The sequence below is a fragment of the Tachypleus tridentatus genome, chromosome 7, assembly GCF_004210375.1.
Source record: "Tachypleus tridentatus isolate NWPU-2018 chromosome 7, ASM421037v1, whole genome shotgun sequence".
Classification (NCBI taxonomy): Eukaryota; Metazoa; Arthropoda; class Merostomata; order Xiphosura; family Limulidae; genus Tachypleus; species Tachypleus tridentatus.
The window spans coordinates 153,460,165-153,486,704 of NC_134831.1; the positions used below are offsets into that span (position 1 = coordinate 153,460,165).

General features: G+C 34.6%; 1 protein-coding gene and 1 long non-coding RNA gene across 14 annotated transcripts in view; one reads left to right on the forward strand and one right to left on the reverse strand.

Moving 5' to 3' along the window:
* Positions 1–26,540, reverse strand: part of LOC143256934 (uncharacterized) — a 496,333-nt gene that overhangs the window by 441,798 nt on the left and 27,995 nt on the right. The window lies entirely within an intron of this gene.
* The window catches only part of LOC143256930 (lon protease homolog 2, peroxisomal-like), a 106,570-nt gene that overhangs the window by 5,353 nt on the left and 74,677 nt on the right, over positions 1–26,540 (forward strand). The window contains 1 exon segment of the mRNA XM_076514818.1: positions 17,477–17,672. Coding sequence (XP_076370933.1) covers positions 17,524–17,672 — 149 coding nt within the window. The 5' untranslated portion in view covers positions 17,477–17,523.

Below are 26,540 nucleotides of genomic sequence, written 5' to 3' on the forward strand. Positions count from 1 at the left end.
ACTCTCATACTTCCTACCCTTCCTCTTACTACTGGTGCATCTTTTCTTTTTTAATCTTGAAGTGATGATTGAATAATCAGCATGAAGGGAGTCAGCAGTACTAGGAGGGTGTATCATACTTCTGTTACTGAAGGATTGTCACATGATCAGTTACATGCTACAATGCAACAAAATAGCTATTTATATTTCATTACTATTTGTTGTAGATATATTTTTCACAGCAACCTGAACAATGATGTTGGAGAGTGCTAAAGAAATGTAAAACAATAAATTGTTTGAGAAAAATGAAACTAACCATCCCTCAAAGGAAAAATTGTAATATTAATTTTTGCTTTTAAACTTTATGATAAATATTACTTCTGAAAGTTTGCTAAGCTGCATTTATAGAGTGAAGTAAATTATTATAATCCAGTGTAGAGATGGTGTATGGTTTTCAGTTTCACTTATGTCCATGAAAAAACATTGAAGTATTTGCAATAATGCAAGCTAAGGATGGGTAAGTATAGATCAGACTCATAGGGCAAAGGAAATAAACTTGCATGAATGAATAAGTAAATGAAATCTTTCATAACAGTAATGTCTTATCAAGTCTGTCTTACTGGTTGGCCTTTAATCCTTTTGCTTATAACTGGCTACTGTGGTTGAAAAAGAACACTTTCTTCAAAAATGTATAAAAACCTGTAATTTATATCAATTTATACAAGTATCCAGTACATTCCTTAAGATGGGTTCACGGAATTTCCATAAGTCTCATACACAGTGTCAGAGTGATACAGTAATATAGTCATTGGCTCATGTACTCTACCAGAGTTAAAAGATTAGTAATCATTTGAATGATTTTGATACATGTTTTAACAAAAATGTGGTTGACTGCAAGCAGAAAGCATGTGGAAATTTAGAAATGTTACGTGGCTATATCTGAATAAAGATGTATTCTAATTTAGTTAGTGTGACTAAGTCTTTTGCCACACTTACCTTTTCTTATCTCAGGGTCTTTCCATTCTTGTACATTAATGTCTGAATTACATATTGTAAACTGCTACAATTGTTTCCTTTAGGTTACATAAAAGGTACAATGATATCTATAAACAAAATTAAATAGAACTAAGTGTAAGATTAAAGCTATAATTCACCATAAGGCACAATATAAGATAATAGAAATGAACCATTATGAAATCAAGAAGATGTAGAGATGCCTGAATTATAAAAAAATAATTAAACAAAATGAAATACAGTTAAAATCAAAATAAGGCACAATATAACAGTATGAAATAAAATCATAATGAAATACTAGTAAATTTTAAACAAGAAGTATAGAATAAACACAGTTAAATACATTACCATTAAACAAGTGCCAACCAGTAATAGACAAACAAAACAGAATTTAACCTGAGAGGAAAGATTTTAAGCATAAATATTGCAGAATATAAAATCAAAATCAAAATAAAATTAAAGCCTAAACTAATTCTAAAACTCAAATAAACAAAACACAGAGATATGTATATATATTTGCACCACTGAAAAAGTAAATGTGACAAAATAAAAAAAATAACCCAAATTGAGAAATAGGGAGATGGTTAACACAGAATTTTTGATATGGTGCTTTCTCCACTCACAAGATTAGCTATTCTTGTTTATTGCTTTCCCTTATATGTGAACTTTTTCTTTACACAAGCTTTCTAGTACTACTATTGGAATCAAGTGATTTCAACATGTGTCTCATTGAAAGCACCATATCAAAAATTCTGTGTTAACCATCTCCCTATTTCTCAATTTGGGTTATTTTTTTTATTACCTGCTTTCACTTTTAGACAGTTTTTTTACACAGTGCTTGTAGTTTGTAAGTTATCCAGTTTTCATTACAATTACCTTACTTTAATTATACCTTATTATAGTCACTTTTTTATTATACATTTGCCTTTTTGTTGACTCTTTAAGCATGAATTCCAAAGTCAATGTCACCACTTTGTCAGGTGCTTTATCTTTATTCTTCCCAACCTTATTTAGTTTCCCATTTCCCCTTACATTTGGGTCCACACTAAACAATTTGCCTCCCATTTAAATGATGGCATTAGCCTTCCTCATACCCATGAGCTTTGCATCTGTCTGCTGTCGCTTTATTATCATGCAGGCTGTTCTTATCTCAACCAGTGACTGTCAGGTTCTGTTTTACCCATTTGATGTGCATGCCCTGAATCTTTTATCAGTTTAATCCATGTCCAATTTTTCCATTTATATCTTAGCCTTATGACTGTTTTGCAGTATCTTTTACTATTCATCTCCAATCTGAGATTCTTCACAGAAATCCTTAGAGGTTTCCAAGGGACATTCTTTCTCTCCTTATCTTCACATTGGCTCTTTTGTCATTTTCAGCTTTGGCATTACATATGTGGTTTCTGGGTCAGGATGTTGCCTTGTTAAGGGCCTCTCTTATTTATGCCTTATCTCTGGGATTTATGTATAGTCCTGTTTTTATGGAGTTTTGTCTTTGATAAGATCACAAAGTCTTTGGAATTTTGGGTGTCATCAGTCCAACAACAGTGTGACCTTTCCCATCTGGTAGCCTGTTTGTCTCAGTTGGAACCAAGTGTGGCACCTGTTATGATTTCCCATTCTTTCCCCCCCCTTCTTGAAGTGCCTCAGTTTGCCATTTCCCTTGATGATGGACATCATTAATAATAATGATGACTACCTGATGGGCTCTGGCCCAGTAGGAGCTCAACTTGCAGCCTTTCTTCATCATTGGTGTCCTCTCATTAGTGATGTTTGGATTCTTCAAGTTTTGTTAGAAGAATTTGAGATCCCATTTCTTGCCACACGTCCCCTATATTCTGTACCCATTTTCTTCCCTCCACCTTGGAATCCAATTGTTTGTCAGTATCTGTCAGAGGCAGTTCAGGACCTCATCATTTAATAGACTATCAAAACTGTTGCCCATCAAATACAGGGTCTTTATTCCTAACTATTTGTTGTTCTCAAGAAAACTGGGGACTGGAGGCCTGTCATCAATTTGTCCTGTCTCAGTTGCTCCATTAACCTTTCTTAGCTTAACCTCTGGTGAGCATTAGTTCCAGGTTTAAAGGTGGACATTGCCAATGCACAACATAGTCTTCTCCGTATCTTCAGTTCTTTCATCCATGGATGGTGATACAATTTTACATCCTGCTCTTTGGGCTGGTTTCAGCTACTTCTTGTCTGTTTCAAATAGGTGTTGGACAGTCATAGTTCAAATCCCTCTTGATGTTGCTTGGGTATACTGGTTAATGAAATTGGAGAAGCCCTACTTCTGTCCTACCCAATATCTTATCCATTTGGGTATTTTTTATTACAACAAACACCTCAGTCGTGCCCAACCTTCTCTCCAATTTCATTCCATGGAACTATTAATTTGCCATGCATTCACTTTCTGCATCTGAGGTTCTATCACTCTTGGAATTGTGGGCTTTCATGACACCACTGGTACCACTAGACCATACTCATATGCATTCCCTATAGGGAACTCTGCATAATAAATGGAACTTTGTTTTGGATCCTTTGGGTGTTCCTATTACATTTCCTCCTTCCATAATGGATGATCTTTGGTAGCTGGACAAGACTCGTACAAAGGTGGGTGCCCTGCTTTAGGAGGAAGCAATTAACATCTGTTTACGGATACATTCCTTCATGGCTGGGGTGTATGGAACAATCACCATTTAGCTTTGACTAGTTGGATGATTGGTATTTATTGGCACAAAGCAACTAGGCTATCTGTGGCAAACAACTGGTGGAAGCTTCAGGTCTTGGACTTTTAATGAGCAGCACATACAAATGAATGTCTTTGAGTTTCTAATTATCCACTGGACTTTATATCACTTCCTAACTCTAACCAGACATTGTCTGGTGATAATTCATTCCAACAATTTGATGGTGGTGGTATATATCAATCTCCAATGTGGCATGCAGTCGAGATCACTCTGTTTTTGTACATTGGATTTTCTTTACTGGACCCACACCAACCACATTAGTTTTAATAGCATGCCATGTTCCAAGTGCTTTTAATCTTGTAGTGTATTGTCCTTCCTGCCCTAATGGAGTGGTCCATGATTTTCTCATTTTCTAGTGGCTTGGCTGTTAGTGAGATTTTTCTTCATATTCATGTATAAACCACTGCCCTGAATCACAAATTACCCCTGTTTTTGTCCCCTGGTGTTTCATCCTCAGGCTTTGACTATCAGTGCCTTAACACAAATTTGTATATGTTTATTCTGCTATGTAATTACTTTAATGGGTGGTTTTCTTAATCCATACCACTGTGCTAGGTCCTTCTGATAAGCCCCTATTGGCTGATTTAACCATGGTTTCCTTGTTTGCACCAACTCCAGTTGTTCACTCCTGTACCTCTTCCCATATTTTCTGTCCTCGTTCATCAATTCCAGTCCCCAATTCTACATTCTCAAGTTCATGTTCTCTGTTTTCATGCCTAGCTTTTCTCCAGTTCTTGACAATGAGATCAGGCTTCTCTTGTTGCATAGCATTCCATTTGGATCTGTCGATACATCCTTACTCGATGTAGTTATATCAATGGAAATTAAAAGTTTTTCACACATGGTTTCTTGCCTGGGGATTTCCAGCTATCTGACATACTGTGCTGGTAATTCTGATATAACTCTTAATCAGGTAATCTTGTCCTGTACCTTTCATCTTTCCCATTACCACAGAGTCTTTGCTTCACCTGTTCTTACCATAATAATCTGTTCCTTCTAGATTCATCATTCACCTTGATAACTTACTCCAGACTAGAATGTTTATGTGGTCCTATCTTACTTTACCTCCATTCAAACCTTTTCTCATATTCTATGTTTCACCATTCCCTTAAAACATATTTCCTATTTTCTCCTTTATCTGGATCATTTTTTTCTCCTGAAAACCTCTGTGGCACATGAAGGTTATTCCTCCTTTTTACCTGCTTTGCTTACCTCTGTCCTCATCACAATTTAGTATGGCTTCTATGTCTGGTATATGCTCTTCATTACTGTATTACCCACATGGTTTTCTTTCATGGTTCTTGATCATGACTCTTATCTTTTGACAATCTCCTTCATCTCCAGATTCATCTCTTTCTGTCTTCACTAGTGGGTTTGTACTTTGATCCAGTTGGCTTGCTCCTCTTTGCCCTCTTCCCACAGGAATTTGTTCAGAGTAATTTCTCATAAAAGTTAACACCTCATTTTTTCCCTCATTTCTCATCTTTGTCTGCCATTGGAGGAACTGCTGCAATTGTACATGCATACAACACCTAACACATTAATCTCCTATTATTTACATCATTTCATTGTTTTACCTTCCACCTGTGACTGTTCTGTAAGCTTCAGTACAACTCTAAGCAAGTCTATATTAATGCTTTATTTTATTTTCTCTCACCTCTTAACTCTCTTCAAACCTCTACCAAAGCATTCATATCTTCATTACATGGATTTTGCTGTATGGTGAATGGTAGCTGGCCAGGTATTGTACAGTTCAAAATCCACACTTTATAGCCATGTTGATTTGCACTTTCCCTTCTATGGCATCATAATGTTCACAATTTAGATGGGATGTTTTACAAGGTCACTTAAAGTTGAATAACCTCATGATTTTGCTTCATAAACTTGCCCATTCTGGAATGTACCACCCATGAGCTTCATGGGTAAAGCAGAAGTGGATAGATGCCCATCTCTGCCATACCTTGACTGAATAAAGTGGAGTAGTCTACTTTTCATAATAGGGTTTTAAGATCACCCATTGCACTGTCTCAGGTGATGATGTTTCTCCAGACTTTCCTGTGCATTTTCACACACCCCTTTCTTCAAATGGAATACGGAAGTCATTACTATTAACCAGTTCCAAACCTCTGGGGTGGTCGATCATGGAGGCACTCTACTGAATGTGTTCCACACAAAAAAATGACAATACCATTTAGTACAGAGAAGGGCAGTGACATTCCACTGGTGTAGATGTCATGCTGTACTCCAGTGAGCATTATCCAATTACCATGGAGTGAGATGGTGAATTGCAGTTTACTCATTCAATTGGGAGACTTCATCCTCTCCTTGTTCAGATGTCGGTACCCTGCACTTGGGTTTTGTACTGAGAGTGAACCAATCAGTTCTCACATAAGTTCAAGGTTCATCATCTTTTTCAGTTGTGCTTTAAGTTTGTTGTGGGCCACAGTAGGGGTAAGAGGAATTGTTTAGGTTCTATCACTTTGCTCTCCTTCATACACCTTTGTACAAGAATGTTGTTGTTTATTGGGTGGTTATAGTTGGTTTTGCTGAGGGGAGTAGATTTTGTTTACATAGAAATCCCTTTTTGATACTGGGTGTCAGGTTTTTGGATTTAGACATTCCTTATATAACACATGCTATCTTTGGAGTGGTTCTAGATTTTCTCCAGGCTCTGTGGCTTGAGGTGAAGGTGGTATGATTCTCATCCTACTCCTGCATAGATGTTGGTTTCTAGCAGTATGGGTTTTGGATGTAGTTGATTTACTGAGAATGTTATGCCCTAGTTGCTTTACACAGTAAGCCACCTTTGTCAACCCACTTTTCTGTTTTGTGGGATTGGCTTTCATATATTTAGTTAAGGGTTCAGATACTTATACTTCCTCAATTCTCACCCACTTGGTTGTGATCCTGTCCTTTTCCCACTTTTTTTCTCCAATCTTAACAGATGGGAGAAGAGCATATCTGGTCAGAAGTGTAGCAGTTTACTTCTTCACATCTTCCAATTTGAATCTCTCATCTATAAAGGTATAATTCAGATGTTTTTGGGAGTACATCTGTTTCTCTTTTGCACTGTTTCCTCCACCTAGACTTGGCATGGTCAGGTGGTTAAAGTACTTCATTTGTAATCTAAGGGTTGCAGGTTCGAATCCCATCACGCTAAACATGCTGGCCCTTTCAGTTGTGGGTATGTTGTAAAGTGACAGTCAATCCTATATTCATTGGTTAAAGAGTAGTTCAAAAGTCGACAATAGGTAGTGAATATTAGCTGCCTTCCCTCTAATTTTACACTGCTAAATTAGTGCAGATAGTCCTCATGCAGCTTTGTGCAAAATTCAAAACTAAACAAACTCTCTGCCTAATAAATGTTGAATTATAGATAAGAAAGGTATTTTTGATAGGTACTTTCATCTGCTCATGCATCCTGCCCTTTTTCCTTACAGTCTTCTGGTGCTTCCTTCTGTATTATGGGTCACAGCAGGGGTACATGGGGTTATTCTGGTTCTATCCTTGGCTCTTCCTCACTTTCTTTTATTACTTAGATGTTATTCACCTATGGATGGTTCTGACCTGTTTTATGGTCATGGGAGTTGATTGCATGCAATAGACTTTCTTCAAATACCTGATGTCATTTTTGGATCAATAGATCAGAATTAATCTTGTGTTACACCTAGAAATCAGGATGGTTATCAATCCCCAGGTTCTTGGATTTGAGGTGAAGATGGTATGATTTTCATCCTACCCTCACTGTGAGGAGGTTTTGGGTACAGTTTATTTGCTGAGTATGATCTGCTGTGCCCTAGCTATTCTACACCATAGGATACATTCTCATTTATCCACTTTTCTTAGTGTGGGGTTGAGTTACTATATCTTTCTCCAGTTAGGATCACTTTCCTGTTGCATTATTTTCCACTTCAATGTGCTCTTAACATTTTCTATCCTGATTTTTTACACATTACACAAATTGGCAAAGAGATACCTGAATCAGAAATGGAGTGCTTCCTCTCTTTAGGTCTTCAGATCTAATTCTCTCATCTAAGAAGGTATCATTTGGACGTTTTTGTGGGGATATGTTTGTTCTTCTGTTGTACCAGTCCCTCCTTCTAATCAGTGTAGGATTCTAGCAAGTTTTTTGATAGGATGGAAGTACAGTATCTGAAGTTATAATTTTTCTGTGCTGAAAATGTATTTCCAAGAAGTACAGTGTTTATGTACTGTAAACAAAATATCTTATTCAGAAGCCCAAAATTTGTTGCCTGCAGTTACATTTTGGATATTGCTGCTATGCAACATTCCACTGCTACAGTAAGAGTACAGCTAGATCTTTCTGTGCTTCCAAATAAAGCCTAACTCACTATGCAGATGCAAGGGTTGACAAAACCACATTTACTCTGTCTTTGTCCCCAAAATTTTTTTAAATAACTTCTCAGGTCTTTCTCCTTTGGCCCCAAGGTGCAGAACCATTATTCAGTAATGTTCTCAGTTACTTTAGTCTTTTCCTCCTGTTAAAGATATGCCCAGTTATCTTAAAGCAGGTTTCATGGAGCTCTATAGACCTCTTTCAACTAAATAAATTGTCATGGTTTTAAACAAGGATTCTTCTCCTTCAGTAGAACAGTTGAGGTTTTTATTCTGATTTAGATGATATTAAGGCTTTGATTGATACCTGTCATCCTGTGTGTCTCTCCATACAAGAAATTTTCTTTTGGTTTGCTGACATTGTCACCGTTTTGAAAGTTTTGTGGTACATGAATGACAGGCTGTGTGATGGACAAGTTCATGGAAGTGTAGCACTGCTGGTTAAGCAGCACATACTCTCCACGTCAATACTACTCAATAAATTCTTGAGGCTGTAGCTGTCTGTAGTTTTGTGAGTTGTACCATCACTATTTGTTCTCCATACATGTCTTCACTAGAAATTTGTGATTAGTCAGACCTTGATACTTTCATAGAACAGTTGCTGTTTCCCTTCTTCATCATGGTATACTTTAATCAATATAATTCACTTTGGGTAGTGCAGACATTGATGGAAGTTGTTCTGAGGAGTGTTTGTTCTCAGATTACAATCTTTCTTCTATACTGGCCTTTTTACCTATTTTCATGCCTTTGGTCAGTCTTTAAATGCTATGGATCTGTCTGTTCACCTTTGTTGTTTTTGTTTTTTTTCTCATTTTTATTGGAAGGTTGATAGTGTTCCATGGAGCAGTGATCATTTCCCCATCATTTTAATGAGATTAGCTGCAGTTTATGTCAACTAACCTGTGTGCCATGGTAGAAGTTAGAGCAGGTTGACTGGCTCTCCTTCACTGCTCTTTCAAACCTGATCTTCAGGTTATTAGTTTCCTATCTGTGAATGACTGTGTGGAGGCAGTAACTGATCATGTAATAGAAGCAGCTGTTCATTCTATCTCTGAAACCCTGATACATTTCACATGGTATTTTCATCCATGGTCGTATTCTGCCTGCCAGCAAGCATGGATGGCTCAGAACCATCTTAAGATATCTTTTGCAGGTATCCCATTCTTTCCACTGCATTGCTTTCCAATGGGCCTATGCTCAGCTGGTTATTTACCAGAGTCAGAAGAAATCCTAAAGAATGCCATGAATGATACTTGTGCTTGAAGAAATAATCAAATTTGTCTTTCAGGGATTGACATACTATGTATAATTTTGAGAATAATATCGGTCATCTTTCAGTGCTGTAAGTTTTGGCTTTCTGACTTGGAGGAGGCATGCTTTTAGAGAACAGTGATGGCTTGTTCTTTTGAAATAGTTTCTTGATTAGCTTAGATTGCTGTACAAACCTTTCTTTAAGAAAGAAGTCATACTGATTTTGTTCTGGATTGTGTACACATTTAATGGTCTCCACTACATTTGATACATAATATCCTATGAGTTCAAAGTTAGATCACCACTGTTCTCACTGAAAGGGCTACCTGTGCCTTTAAAGGCTGTCATCAGGTAAGAGACCTCCTTGTGCAAAGACACTTGTACTTCTGTTGGATATACTAAACTGTTTAAGTGTAAGAGTTATTACTTAGTTTATTTAGTGATCTAATATTTAATGATTATTTAATTTTCAAAACAATAATGTTAAAGTTAATTATTTGTAAGGTGATAATTATAACAAACTTTATTATATAACTTTAAGAGTCATGTTATGTGTGTAGTAAGTTGTTGTAATTTGATGTTACTTTACCCAAACCTTCAGTATTTGTTGTTATAAAAAATGAATATTATCACATCACAGTGTCTTGTCTTTGTAGAAAATTCTAGACCTCAGTTGTACAATATATATATATATATATAAACCAAGTGAGCACAAGTTAAGTTTAAAAAAGTGAAGTAAAAAATGTTAGTGAAAGTGAAGTTAAATGACATGATTGCTAGTTTAGCTATAATGTGTGATATCTAAAATGAGTTTCATAGTTTAACAGAGATAAAGGAAAATTTGTCTTGTTAAACAATGCTTTAAATTAATTTAACCCATCTGTGTGGAATTTTGACATTAAAGAGCATTATTTAAAGCTTTGTATATAATTGTGGTAATTCACGAGGTCACACAAGTGAATTTGTCACTAATTATGTTGTGATAACAGAATAAAACAAACAGAGATTTATTTAGAATTTTAGATACAATGATATTGTATAGTGTAAATAATTTTTGTACATGTTTGACTTGTTTTGAGTATATTATTTTAAAACAAATGGATTGTGTGCTATTGGTTTTTGTTCATATTTACTGCAAACAAGTCACAGACATCTAACATAGAAGAATCCCAGCCCATAATCAAAATCTTACAACTAATGTTTTGTGGATTCCTTACCTACTGACAGCCTTCAAATTCTTTAATCATCTTGGATACTTCTGGACCTGCTATCATCCATTGCCTTAGTGCTGCAGTGTTGTCTATTAACAGCACTACACCTTTACTACTTTTAACAAAAGCATTGACCTATTCATGAGCTTGATATAACACCGTAGCAGATAATGCACACTTTGTCTTGTGTGCCACAAATGCTCCTGAACAGAACTCTTGGTGTGGTGCAGGGTGCCTTTCTGGTAAAGAACAATACATATCTCATGTGTGAACTGATAACCAGTGGCCATAGTTGACACGATCCAGGACAAATACCCATGGTATAAGCTGTACAAGATATTCCAAGAACTTGGGGATATTTTTCTCAGAATGATCATATAAGCTGAAGTCACATAATTCCAAACTCAAGAACAAGTGACCTATATTGAAAATGGGATTGTTCAGTTGATATTTTTCAGTCCTTGCTGTGAAATCCAAAGGTTTTTTTCTCTTTGAGACATTTTCTTACTATCTGTTGTATCTGGTACTGCAGAATATAGATAGTAGCTGTTGTGATTTGATGGGCATGCTTAATCCCAGTAAAGTGTGTAGCTTTGATCAACGAATCAACTTCTCCCTATATCTTGAATGCAACCATTTCAACATGCATTCTGCCAAACATGAAGAATAATTTGCCCTCACCATGAATGTCGGGGAAGTTCTGTTGTATTGTTTTAGCAATAGCAAATAGTAGTTTGTCCATTATAAATACCATAACCTGACCTGGATTTAGGTGTTGAACAGCAGCCTTGACAATATTCATAGAATGTTGTATCATGGCAACAGAATGTGCACTTTCCAAAAACAATGGCATAAGAGAACCTGTTTTTGTAGATCCTGTCAATGGGGCATGTAAAAAAGCATGGGATGCTGCCTCTAAGAAGAAGTCATTTTTGTTCAACTCTGCTTTCTGAGGTAGTTTCTTTATTTACCAGTGCATAAGCTAAAGTAGGCACTGTTGGTTTTGCAAATCTCATGTATTAGGCACAAAAGAATCATTGTTTGTAAGAGTTGCTAAGGGCACATTTGGTGTGTGATGCAGACACCCAGCAACTTGTTTCTTCTTTTGCACACTTCCATCAATCACTAGGACATCACATGCTATACCTTGAGAGCCATCTGTTGGGTGTTGCATCAAAGGAATACCAGAGTTATGTTTTATGGAAAGCCTGAAGTATTATTTGCCTTAGGGCTCTGAGGACTTCTAAGAGCATCACAGGTTGACTACCACATCTTGATAGTCCATACAATAGTATAACATCCTATCATACACTTGTAATTACCTATGCAAGTGCTAGATTTTGCACTTTATTTACTAGTTTGTTGTTGGCATGTGTGGCATGTAGCATGCACCCAATGCCTGGAACCTTCAATTGCTCTTTCTAAAGTTTCTGATTGATCATTTTTTGTGTATGTTGATATGAAATATTATCACAGCTTTTATGATTCATCTCCACTACTGCTGCAATAGCTTTACCTGATGTCCAGAGTTTGGATATTCAAAGAATGGACATACTCTCATGGATTGGCAAGATAACCCATTAACATTTCCTTGTTGCTGATCTACTTGGTGTTGTAAAACAAAGTGTAGTCTGTCAACATTATTATCTAATGGAAAAGCATATCTTCTGACTTAAGTTATGCATGGTACATTCAAATAGTGAATGTCTTACTGTACAAGTCATGTTTGTAATGTTTGTTAAATACTGCAACTGCAAGCAGTTCTTTGTTGTTCAGTATTGGCATGTATTCTTGTGCTTTATACTGTACTGTACTAATGACAGAACTGTGCCATTTTTATTATGGCTTACATTTGTACCTAAAATGAATAATAGAATTGAGGAGGATAAGTCAGCACTGGTGCTTCTACCAAGACCTGCTTCAGAGAACTCTATGTGTGTGCTAATCTTAGTTTTTGCAGAGGTTAGTATAGCTATTTTAGAAAAATTTGCCACAAAGTGTCCTTTAACCTCATAAAAGTGGGATGTACATTAAATAGTTCTTTCCAAGTGCTGAAAGTAGTCTTAAATCACTTTTCACCATTCATCTCGACCTACGTATTTCCAGAAGCCAGATCTTTGTACTGAATCTGTGGTCTCTTCTAATACCTCCACACATTCATCTGTTTATGGTAAGGGAAAGGAGGTTAGATGCATGTTATCATGTTCACCTGTTGGATTTGACACAGAACCTTGATGTTCCTATTTTCAAATCACTCTTTAAATGTTGTTTTATTTCATCCTTCAAAATCTGCCCAATTTCAGCACTGGATATATACCTGGTACTCCAAGGAAGTCTGGTTTATCAGACATATCTTACCTCTGTCTGTATGGTGATTTAGGACTATTGTGTGATCTAATCAGCCATAAGGTCCCACAAACATATCAGTAAATTTCCTAAACAATTCGCTAATCCTGTGTTTCTGGGTTGAGTTTACGTTGTTTGTTATACAGTCCCAATTTAAGATTTTCAGGAGCTCTGGAAGTTGCACACTCAATATTGGATGTAAGGTAGTGGTTACAAAATTACCAAATTTGTTAATTTGTACCACTTCTTCATCTATTATCCAATGACATTTCCAGCAGGAAGCTGAATAGATGGTGTATATTTACAAATTAGCACTAGTACATCACCAATACCCAGATAGAAGACTGTTTGAGTAAGTGCAGGTTGCTTTTCTGTCAGAAAACTCTTTCATGCATTAGCTCTGTCACTCCTGACAACATCAACAATGCACTAGACTGCTTCTACAGTACACTAGGGAATACCACTTGTACATTAGAGGGAATGGTTATCATATCCTTATCAATGTGTATGCATGCAGTCCATTGTTCTCTTTCCTGATGTGCCAATCTGATTTGCACTGGATGGTTTTGTTGTACAACTGTAGTTCATCTGTTATACAACCAAAACTGATAGTTTGTATAGTAAGTCTATACTTAAGATACTAATGCCTAACCCAAGATCAGGAACAACCACCATCATGTAGCATTGCTAAAATGAATTCAAAGAAGTGATGTCGAGAAACCCACTTGTTGACACTCAAAAATATTTTACATAGAAGAGCTGTTTCACCATTTGCATCAGGTTCAAGATTTTTCACATAGAATTCAAAGAAGCACCTGTACACTCAAATTTAGTGTTTCACCATTTGCTGGATCAAGATATGTGCTAACTGGCCAAAGTGTTGGCTTTCTACAGAACCCGATACGTGACAAGATTAAGTGAGATTCTGGCTTCATAAGCAACTGCTAAAATTCAATCTTTTATGCATATATTTTTGACATGTGTTATGTGACACCCAGTTCATGATTCCCTCAACAAGTCAAAGTGACATTAGGTGCAAGCTAACTGCTGCTTTTTCTCAATTTGGCAGCTGGGCCCAACTCATACTTTACTAGTTTAAAGGGGTAGGTGCTGCAGCAGACGCTACCCATTGTTGACCCTCCTGCAGTTGTTATAGTTTTGACATGTGCTTTTTATGGTTCTGTATGACAACAAAGTATAAACATTTGTGCAATTAATGATCAAGTGTGCCACGGTTGAAACATATCATTCTTTCACATTCATGAAATTTTAAGGAGCACATCACTAGCTGCAGTATGGTGCAATCATGTATATGTGTCTTTTGGTGTTTGAAGGACTTTTACAGCTTTGGCAGTTGTTTTGGGCCATAGTTTACAGTTGCAGTTGTCAGCATTACTGGTTTTTTTCTCTGTTGCAGTATTGTATTCAGCATAACTTATTCAAACTATGTAGCTGGTGAATCCACTTCTGTGAGATGACATGCCAGTTATACCTATGTGATGTCATATGGGTTAACTCATCAGCTACTTTTTGAACAGTAAGTATTTTATCAAAATTTGTGTAAGACATACTTGGGAATGCTTTCCAATGCAATATACTTAAGTCACCAATGTAAACAGTCAAGTTCTTCTGGGGCCCTCACCTTTGAGTTTTGAACACAGTTCTGAAGATTGGCCTGTACTTAACAGGATTGAACTTGCAGTCCAGTGTACTTGTTATCCACTGTTAGTATATGCCAGTACCCTGCAATGCCTAGATTTGCAAAATGAGTGCATACATATCACACAGAGACAACTTCAATGAGTCTCAAAACCTTCAAGTTAATTGACACCACTACAACCTTTCTCTTTTCTATGCTGAACTCTAGTATGTATTAATTAATCCTTGGATGTTGTGTATACAGCACCCAGAAAAGCCTAACAGTTTGCTGAGGAAAGAATGAGTATGCTGTCATAGCTCTCACCATTGTTGATGAAAGCACTAGATATAAGAAGGCGCTTCTCCCAGTCCTCATTTTAGCCTCTTCTTCTCCATTATCCTGAATTACAGAACTTGCTGTACAAAGAATTAGATAGAGAAAGGAGCATGTGCAAAATAAACTCTGAAATAACATTTCCTAAGTCAAAGCACCAAGACTATTCTTTCTAACTAGTCTGTGGTATTTTAGTTTACTGATATCTAGCAGGACAGGTCAAAGTATTTGCAGTAATGCAGGTTCAGGGTGATTAAGTGGAGAGTTATTCAAACTTAACTTACAAAAAAGATAAAAACATGAAGAAAATAAAATATTCATTCACAGCAGTGTGCTATCAAGTCTCTGAGTTATTGGCTAATTTCTAATTTTTTGTATTTTTACTGGATTGGTAAAGAATTCTTTCTCTAAAACCATTAGTGTAGGACCAGGACAAAGCAACATTTAATTTACTACCAAAATTCAAACAAAAGACTAAAAGTGTGGTGTATCAGAATCTAATGCAGCACACATCACCACCTATTCTAAATAACATTCATCGGGATTAAAACCTCTAATTCATATTAATTTGTACAAGTATTTGAAACACCACATGGAACTTACTTGCCTTAGAAGGTAGTGCTAAAGTGATACGAAATTATACTCACAGACTCATGCAACTTTAACTAAGTAGAAGGGTTAGTACTGAGTTATATCAAAGTAAAATTGAATAAACTTTAGAGTAATGGAATATGTCCAGTTAATAACGAGATTTAGTCACTATTCATTGGCAAAAGAGTAGTCCAAGAGTTGGCGGTGGGTGGTGATGACTAGCTGCCTTCCCTCTAGTCTTACACTACTAAATTAGAGACAGCTAGTGCAGATAGCCCTCGAGTAGCTTTGTGCAAAATTCAAAACAAACCAGTCAATATATTGACTGGAATAAAAATAAATGAATTGAAAGTGAAACATAAAATGAACAATTTTATTGCAATGGATGTAAAACACACAGCATATCTATTTGCTTTTTACGTACATTGGATTACGTATATTTCTGCTGTATTTTCTATGTTAATTTGTTCAGGCTGAACCCATAGGCTAGAGTCGCTAGACTGACTGACTGTAGTATTCACAAGTAATCATTCTCATTTGAACATGGATAAGGCTATCTGTAACCTGTATAAAGCTGCGTGGGAAATTTCGTGTAGTGGTTGTTGAAAGGGATAAAAAAAAAAAAAGTTGTTATAGGTCAAAACAACATGTGTTTGTATGCGTGCGTATATCTTAATGTATCTATGTACGCCGCACAGTGGTATGTCTGCGGTCTTATACCGCTAGAAACCTGGTTTCGATACACGTGGCAGGTAGAGCACAGATAGCCATTGATGTAGCTTTGTTCTTAATAACAAACAAACAATTTCCTGTTGTTTCAAGTACTTGTAAGAATTGTTACACGTGTTTATTTGTTACATTATCGAAACGATGTATCGACAATAGTGCATATATATACATATAAAAACGGCTTTTTTGGATTGAGAACATGTTTTACGTAGAGGAGCAAACAACGTTTCGATCTTCGGTCATCGTCAGTGCATGTATATATATATATATATATATATATCTGTAGTTAACATTTTGGTGGTTTGACCTACAACGAAATGTTTTTTATTATCTATAACCTAAAAAAACATTGAAGAACACTACAGTTACCACCCTTACACAATCTACAATATTAAAGAAACATGTATCCCACTAATGAGCAGAAGAGGTTTCATCTACTCGAGAATGACAAAGGAAAAATAAAACAACTAAAAACGAGATGAACTTAACGTACTATTTGGTAAATAAAATCTACACGTATACGGAATGAATTTCACAACGACCCAAAAAGATAGAAATCTTGGTTATTCATATGTTACCGTACACGTTTGCGATCCTTCGATAAGCATGTGATGATATGTATGAACATTTAGAAAAAAAATAGTGATCAATGTTAGGTTATATATCAGTTATTAAAATGTGAAATTCAGTATATTTGTCATAATATTAACTTTTATTTTTAAGAACTTACAGAGAACTGTATTAATAATATAAATAAATATTCGTATTTAGGTTGAAATTTTAGTAAATTGATATTTCTATGTTATTCAGAAAGAGAGAGAGCGAAGAAAAAGAAATTACGCTAAAATCAGGTTAGCGACGTTCAACTTAGTAGGACTTATGGTAGTTAAATGAGGCTGTGTGTGACTGAACTCATTGCAGAGAACTATTCTGCATTTGTACGAAGTATTTTCACTAAGCTGGTTTTGTTTATTGTTTTCAATGTTTAAAGGACTTAGGTTAACTTTAAAACAAGATCCTAAACCTGAAACGTGCATAATTATGGATTTATAATTTTTTTATTTTAGCGTGTGTATTTACGTCATATAATTTTAAAAATATTAATATTGTTACGGATGAACAACGAAGAAAATGTGCTACTTAGGCGAATGGTTTTTGTTAAGAGTTGTCTTTGATGAAGCTTGCTGATAATCAAATAATAGAAGCGGCTTGTATTTCTCTTTTATAACAGAATGGTTTTTAACAAGTTTTCAAATGTGTTGTTTTTACATTTGAAGTCTGAGCGAGGGAAATGAAACAAAGATATATATGACACAAGAGAGAGATGTATATTTTGACACCAGATGGCACAGGCATTATTGTAAACATGAGAACTTCTACGATAAAACTTCCTCGACAGTTACCACTTTTGGTGATCGATAAGGTTTTATTTCCTGGAGCTTCAATTCGAATTTCTGTCACCTCTTACAGAAAGTATGTATAACTATTAAATTTTCAGTTTGGTATATTTGTAAAATATATAAAGTAAATATTCTGTTAACATGTTCAGGTCCTTTCTCCCCTAGCAATATGCTATCAGTTATGCGTATCTGTAATTGTGAGAGTGAAATTAATGAAACTGGTAGTTTTAATATTTTGATTAGTCTTTCTGTTTCAATATATAGCCTTTTGGAAAGTCCAGCAATACTTCGAAACAGAATGAATGGAGAATGCCCATTGCATAATTAAAAAACATAAAACTTTCATGTATTTCATGTAACTGGAGAAGGTCAAGTGTTGATATGTATGTGGTTTTCAAAGGCAAGTTGTGAGTAACGTAACTGATTGAGCAGGCTGTCTGTTATTATTAAATGAAAGTTATTTTGAAGCTCTTAACCAATGTACAGTTATGTCTGTACAGAGACATACTGTTTTTCTATTGTTTCTTTTTTCTTCCTTCTTTCAGACAATTTGTAGTTGGTCTAGGTCATACATTGGTCCAATATGCACAAACACATTTTTCATTTTTTTTATTTAGGTATTTTTTAAGGATTTTATATGTTCAGAGATAAAATAACTAAAAATGTGTATTTTTGGTTCCTATGCATTCATACTTACAGCATACAAACTGGTTTTTGTAAGTTAAGGTATTCAATTTTAAAACATTAAGAAATGTGTTAGATTGGGAAACAAAAGAGAAATATGTTTTCTTTTCCTACAAGAAAAAGCATTAATATTTTATTCTCATGGTTTTTCTTTTTTCTTCCTATGTTCAGTACAAACATAGATTATGGATGTAAGTGTGTCACTGAATACAAATTTTACACCAGGATAAAACTTGTGATGGTGAAAAATAACACAAACATTATTTGTACCATGTGATACTCTACCTGTGATAGTCTTATAAGTATACTAGCAGCAGTGTTATTTAGTTTTATAATCTACTCCTTGGCAGGAGTTGAAATTAACTAATGAATTGGTGAATTTCATAGTATTACTCAACCTTACTTCTTAATATGTTCCTTTTTATGTGTGAAAGTAAGGCACTACAAAAATGAGTATTATACACTTACTGCCTAACACGTATCAGTATTACTGTGCTTGTGTAAGAATTGTTTCACCACATGAAATACAAGATATTAGGTATAGTCACAAGTGAGATAATGTATGAGAAAGAGGAGTATGTGTATTTTCATTAGAAGATTTTGAGTATATTAAACTGTTTGATTAGATAAATTATTATGATACATTTTGTATATACATGGGAAATCTGTCAATTCTGTTTTAGAATAAATGGAACCTTTTTTAAAGATTTCTGTCTAATTTTTCTGACTTATGGGCTTTATTGTGATTTTTTTAGAAGGCTAAGAAAAGTACAGTACTCAGCACCTTCTGGCCATGTTTGTTTGAGGGTAAGTTAGAGATACAATAGTTTTGGGAAAGATTGTGTTAGTAGAAGGAACAAAAAATAGAAATTAAGAACAGAAGTCAAAGAAGTAGGATAGTTATGATAAAGGTAGCTTTGGGAAAAGGTAAGGAAAAAAATGCTTGGTATACAAGGTTGCAGAATAGTAAAGAGGTTTGAGCTATAGAGGTAGTTTCAGTTATTGAGGTAGCAGTGTAATACATTTGAATATTTTGTTGCTTTGAGTTTTAAAGATGCTGATGAAGAGGTGTGGTGTGTGTGGGGGTATACTGATAGTGTGGAATTGGAGTGCTTAGAAAGAGTAACACAGCAACTGGATTTGCTGTGTACGTGTTTATATAGTCAGTAAAACTAACACAATTTACACTGTAACCCAACAGTAATTATTTGGAAATTGGTGAGAAGTTACTGTCATCTGATAGATGTAGCTGTCTTTAGTATTTTTGTAGGTTGCTTTATCTGTGATAGCATTTACAGTTTTTCTTAGCTAAATATATTACTGTTAAAGTGAAGTAGAGTATTTTAAAAAACTCGAAGCAAAAGTACAGAAGTAGGACATAACACCTGCCATAGACTGACAACATTTGTTACTTGTTTGTGCTGTATTTGGCCACAGAGAATTTTGAAACATGTATCAGTGTACATCTACATGACTGGTGTTCTCTTAAACAAGATTGAGAGTGCAAAAGTTTTTTCATAGCTCGTTGTTCATGTTACAACAAATCCTGTTGTTTTAGGTGTTTGTTTGAAAGTTTTCTTTTGAAATAAGGGAACTAAAACATATATAACATAAAACGTCCAATCATAGTGTACATTATAATGCTAATTTCACTCATGTACATTCATAGTAAATCTGTTCAATTAAATTTTGAATGTGTCTTGTGATAAAATGAGTTTAAAGGGGTAACCAGGATGGAATGGTTAAAGGACTCAGTGTGTTCACCAAATGTAATTTTGTTTTAAAGGAGTTTCTGGTATTCATATATTTTAATTGGAATCATTGTTTTGAAATTGCTTGCAGATTCTGTTGAAATTAAATCTTTTCAATTACAATGTCTGTGAATTTCTAAATATTTGTGCATATGTCCTTAATTTCTATAAAAAAAAAAAAAGTATTGGATTCCAGCTGATGACTGTTGAGAGTGTTGTATATACAAGACTGTTTAGTGTAAAAGTTATTATATAGTTCATTTATTGATGTAATGTTAAATGATTGTTTACTTTTCATAACAAGAGAACTAAAGTAATTATTTTAAAGGTGATAATTAAAAACAAGTATGGTTGTGTAACTCTTATTAAGAGTTTTACATTGTGTGTCTGTGTGTTCAATTGTTCTAGTATTGTTGAAACTTAAATATTCTTCTTTTTCTTTTTTTTTTTTGGTGTTTTCCTAATCTTAAGTGAGTATTGTTATGTTTTACTATTACTTGTGTAGTTTATAGAAAGTTCAAGCCTCAATGAACAAAATATAGGTGACCAAGAAAGCACAAGTCAACTAAAGTTTAATAAGAAAAGTATTATAAAGTATGAAGTTAGCTGGTGTGTGAGTGATAAAGGGCAATATTGTAAAGTGAGCTACACAGTTTAATAGAGATAAGGAGAATAATTTTTCTCATCAAGGGTGTTCTAAAGTAAATAAACTTTACTGTTTGGACTTTGATAAAAGGAGATAATTATTTTAAGTTTGATTTACAACTTTGTTAATCCTCCAAGTAATGTAAGTGAATTTATCGCAGAATAGAGAAGTTTTTTGTTGTCTATTGGATTTTAAAGTAATTGAATCAGCCTGTGTGGACTTTTCACAAGAAAAGATAATTATTTAGAGCTTTAGATACAACTGTAATTTTTTATAATGTAAAGAATTTTTGTATATTGTATTTCAGTAAGGTACTGTTACTGAAAAACCATAACCCTCTTTGCATGTCAAAACCATTAAACAGTATAGTTACCAAACTTATAACTCATATCTATTTAAATTTGAATGAAATGTTTTCCAATACTTGAAAATGAGAATGTAATTTAATACATCAAAATAAAATTTGAAGATATTTGTTTATGTCTACATGTAATTCTATATCACCAAGCATTAATAAGTTTTATTTTTGTAACTTTTATTTAAAAAAACAAAACTGTTATGAAGCATATATATAGTTCATGATTAATTGTTAAGGGTTTTTTTTTTTTGATACTTGAACTATGAAGCATCAACATTAGAAATATTGATAGAAAATTTAATGAGCAGTTTTATTAGTAAAAGAAAAAAGTGGGCAAAAACTCCTGTGGAAAAAGTACAATGAACCTGTTATTTCAGTTTTTTATGGATATTTCAATTCTTGTTTATAAATCTTCACTTCTGAAAAACCAAGACCAAATATTTGCTCTTTAAAAAACAAAAAAGAGCGTACTGCATTCTCTAAGAAAACAGTAAGTTGAACTAGTAGGAGGTGACTTAGTTGGATCTCAAAACCTGTTCTGTGTGTTTTACCATGTTAGATCATTAAACTTATAAGCTAGTCAATTATTTTAGCTTCCCCTGTCAACATTAATGCAACAAAAGGTCAGTTTTCATGTCTGGTTTTGCATTTACTATGATAAAGTGCCATCAGCATTCTTCCATAATGGTATGCTTAAAACACTGTCACTGAAAAAAATCATACACACATTGATTACTGAGAGGTACTTATAAGAAGAAACAATATGAACAGTTATTAAAATTATGTTACAGTTAGAGGCACAACTTATAAATTAATATTTATATAGTAATTTAAGTGTTAAACATTTCACTGATATTGCAATTGAAGCATTGCTATTATGCTTAACTCCTTCATGTACATGAATTAATGCTATCTACTGTTTTAGTTTTTGTAGCAGTATTAAAACACAGTTATAGTCTATGTTTCAAGTAAGCAGGAAAATGATAATTTGAGTGCATATGGTGTGTTACATTCTGTTTGTAGAAAAACATTTCCTCTAGTGCATGTTATTTCCCAGATTCTAATAGTGAAGCTAGAGAATCCTTACCAAACCCATTTTTCAATCACTGATGTAGTGGACAGAGGACGGTATTACCAAGAGCAATTGGGTGCAAAAGACTGGAGCAAACAAGAAAAAAAATCAGACCAGTACTTAGATGGGCAAAAGAATAAACCTTGGTAGTTGAGTAATAGCTATTATGAGAAGAATTAATTATTACTGAAAATATATTTTCAACTTAGGAAAATGTTAACTTATATACATAAATCTAGAAACATGGGAATTACTATTTGTAGAGTTTTCCATTTATATTTACTGTAAAGAGAAGCACCATCATCAAAATATTTTACTTTTCAATACAATGACTATTTTTGCATAGAATAAAGAAAATATCCCTGCTGGAAATATTCCATCAAATCAGTTCTGTTAGATTTATAATGGGATGGGTAGAATCCCAAAACTTACTTTACCACAGCAGAAATGTTTATCTCTTTTATAAGAATGTCTTTAAAATGATTTATCAACCTCCCTTGTTTTAGATCTTTATCTCAAAGATTTATCCTAAAATCATGTAATTCAGCAATTGTTACAGGCATTCCTCCATTGTAAATTGATATTTTATATTTATCGTGTACCTGACCTGAAGTTATTTTAACCTCCTCCTGATGAACTAATGGTTACTTGATGAATATTCTTACCATTTGAACAATATGCAGTGTCACACTTTCCAGAAGGGTTTCATGTTGTAGTTTTCAGAACTGTTCATTATGGTTGTTTTGTAAAAAAACTTGTTGCAATCAGTTTACAAATTATATTCATTACACCCACTATAAGTGGCATGACTATGAACTATTCAAAGAGAGGACCATATAAGAAAATTGACGACCATTTTGAACACAGAGTGAAAAAAAAAATTAGTTTTTAAATGTTACATTCTTAAAGCCATTGATCTGGAGAAATATCACTTGAAAATAGGTGTATGTGTTCATGATTATTTTTTTATTTTATATAACAAGTTTCTTGATTCTCAATTAGAGCTGGGAAATTAGCAGTATTTGCTTATTAATTCATCACTGGTCTCATAAATAGATTACATTTGATTAATTGATTTATATGTTTAAATTTGGTATCTACAATTGTAGCTTGAAAGTTGGAATCAATTCAAAATTACTGACAATAGCAGTTAGCCTTATTAGCTTTACCATAACAAAGACAATACAAACAAGTTTGGTGGCAATATTTCAATTGCTTAGATAATTGGAAACCCTAATGTTGATTAGTTAATTATTTTTGTAGCAACTGTGATTGTAATTTAATTAATTGATAGGTTTATGTAACACTGTTATTGTTGCTCATGGGTAAGTGATTGTATGGATTAATTAAATTAAACACCAAATTGTTTTCTAAGTATTTCTCAATATTGAAACATTTATTTGATTAAAATGAACAAAACTATTTCAAAAGTGATGCAAGACAGATTTAGGGTATTTTGCAAAAAGTAAGTTGCTTTTAAGTAAAAATATATATGCTCCTAAAGAAAAAAGAGTAAAGGGATAACTCTAGCTTACCATGGTTAAGAAGAAGAAAATCAGAGATAAAAACTATAATCTTAAATTGACATAGGGGGATGAGTTCTGAAATTAATATTCACCTTCACACACAGACTAGCTTATTTTCCTTTTAAGTTTGTGAAATCTGTTAGATTGCGAGCCATTAGCTTTGTGAAAACTTGCATTCTAATGTGAATGTGTGCTACTACATGATAATGTAATTAACATTTCTGTACATTGCGTAGATTTCTGTACATGCCATTTTATTTCTAAAGGCCCAGCATGGCCATGTGGTTAAGGCATTTGACTCCTAATCTGTAGCTCAGGTTCGAATCCCCATCACACCAAACATGCCCTCCCTTTCAGCTGTGGGATCATTATAATGTGATGGTCAATCCCACTGTTTGTTGTTAAAAGAGTAGCCTGAGAGTTGGCAATGTGTGGTGACAACTAGGTGCCTTCCCTCTAGTCTTACACTGCTAAATTATGGATGGCTAGTGCAGATAGGCCTTGTGCAGCTTTGAGTAAAATTCAGAAAACAAACAAAATCCCTTCTAAATCAACTTCATTCCTTCATCCTCTTTGTCTGACTGATTATTGTCTTCAAATTTCCCATCCCTTGACACCAGCTGTTGGAGTCTCTTATGTAAATGTACAGATTGGATTTCTTATAAGCTGTTTCTCTATCTAATACCTAATTTTCCCAATTTTAAGCTTTCTCATCATCCTGGTTAGATACCTTTCCTCCCTTCATCTTATGATGGAAGCACTTTACTGTTCTTAAAACTTTTTGAAGAGACTAGAGTGCTCCTTTTTTTCTACATTGGTCCACTTCATCACCTCTATCCTTTCTCTTCTCACTTGATTCCTTTGCTGTTGATACCTTTCAGGAAGAGATACACCATTTTCTCTGAAGTACAGTTGATTCACTGAGTATGATCTGCTGTGCTCTAGCCACTACACCATAGGATGCATCCTTATTTATTCACTTTTTTTAATCTCGGATTGAGTTACTATGTCTTTCTCCAATTAATTTCACTTTCCAATTGCATTCTTTCCCATTCGGATGTGCTCCTTTCATTTCCTGCCCTGTTCTCTTACACATTACACAAATGGACAAAGAGTATACCTAGATCAGAAGCAGAGCAGTTCCCCTCTTTGGGTTTTTAGATCTAATTCTCTTATCTAAGGAAATATCATTTGGACAGTTTTGTGGGGGTATGTCTATTTTGTTGTACCAGTCCTTCTTCCTAATCAGTGTAGAATTCTAGCTAATCTTGTGATATGAAGGAAGTACAGTATCTGAAGTTATAATTTTCCTATACTGAAAATGTATTTCCAGTAGGTATCTCCTGCAGCTCACTCTTTCCACCACTTCTCCTCACTTATTTCTGATGCTTCTGTCATCTGCCAAGTTTGACAGTGAGTATTTATTGGAGGTGTATAGAGGGAGTAACGTATGTCAATGAGTACACCATGTTCCAGTTGGTGGAGAAGTGACACATGATGATTTACATAAGAGACAAGTTAAAATTATTTGATTCCAATATGGGGTTGCAGAAGACTTGTGGCATGTGTATTGAAAAAGGTTTGCATATAGAGGGCAGCAGTAGAGGGAAGCACCTATCAGAAATACATTTTCAGTATAGAAAAATTATAACTTTTAGTATCAACTAATTTATGATCCCTCTATACAGATAGTGTTGTCTTCCAGTGTATATTGCATTGGGTCAGGATAGCAAAAAGCAGTTATACCGTCTACTCTGGCCCTACACATTTGTATTGTGAGATGGAGTGTTCTGCAAGATCTCTTGAGGTTTTTCCATGGTATTTCATTATATATATTACATTTCATGTCAAATCCAGGTCACACCCATTCCTTTGGCTATCATGGGAAAAGCCAGCACCAGAGTGGTATATCTTCTCTCTTTTGTGGCTAGCAATTGTCAATTTCTAAAAGTATGTTTTTTTTTAGTTAACAGTTTCACTGTCTCTTTTGTTGTTATTTTTTTTAAATTGGGGATCGGGTCTCATTCTGTGTGAATGAGAATATAAAATATATGAGTTTCCCCTATATGAATTCCCCCTACTATGCCAAGTGGAAGTGATTAACCATGGAGAACCATTACTGATTCGGACCTAACTGCTGGGGCTTGAATAAAGAGTTCCTCTTTGGTGAAAAGTGAGGCTGGCAGTTATAGTGGTGTGGAGGGCAGATATATACATATATATACAACTGTGATACAATATTGAAGAAAACTGATATTACATATGACTATGTTCTTAATCCTTCTCCTCCTGCAAAAATATTTTCTTTGGATTTGAAGTGCACATTCTATTTCCAGTCCATTCTACATACTACCACTAAAAACAAAAAGAAATGCTCTTGCAACTGGTATGTGAAATGTAGACATTGATTATAAAGTGGAGATCCATTTAATTCAGTGCTCTCCTTCTGCAACTGTATGGGGTCATTGGAGACTGATGGTAGAATTGAGGTAACCACACTGTATACACCAGTGATGTATCACTCATACACCCTATTGCCACAACAGGCAAGGGGCCATAGTGACTGATGGTTTACTAGCCATACAGTATCCTCTTTCAGCTGCTGATATGGCAGCCTGTAGTGATGATAGAGGAGATGAGCATGAATACTTATCATAAGTGCCCTTTTCCCACATCTGGTTTTGTCCCATCAAGTCTGATAGGAGTATAGGTGAACAAACAAAGTATGTTCTAAATAAGCTCTAATTTTAATACACATATTGGCAATCCACCAACTTACATACAAGTACTCATATAGTTGTTCCTGTTCCAACTATCCTTGCAACACTTTTCTGTCTTTCTCTTAAATACAAAGATTATACTTTGGATGATACAAGGTGCTGTCTCTCATGAGTGTGCTCCTAT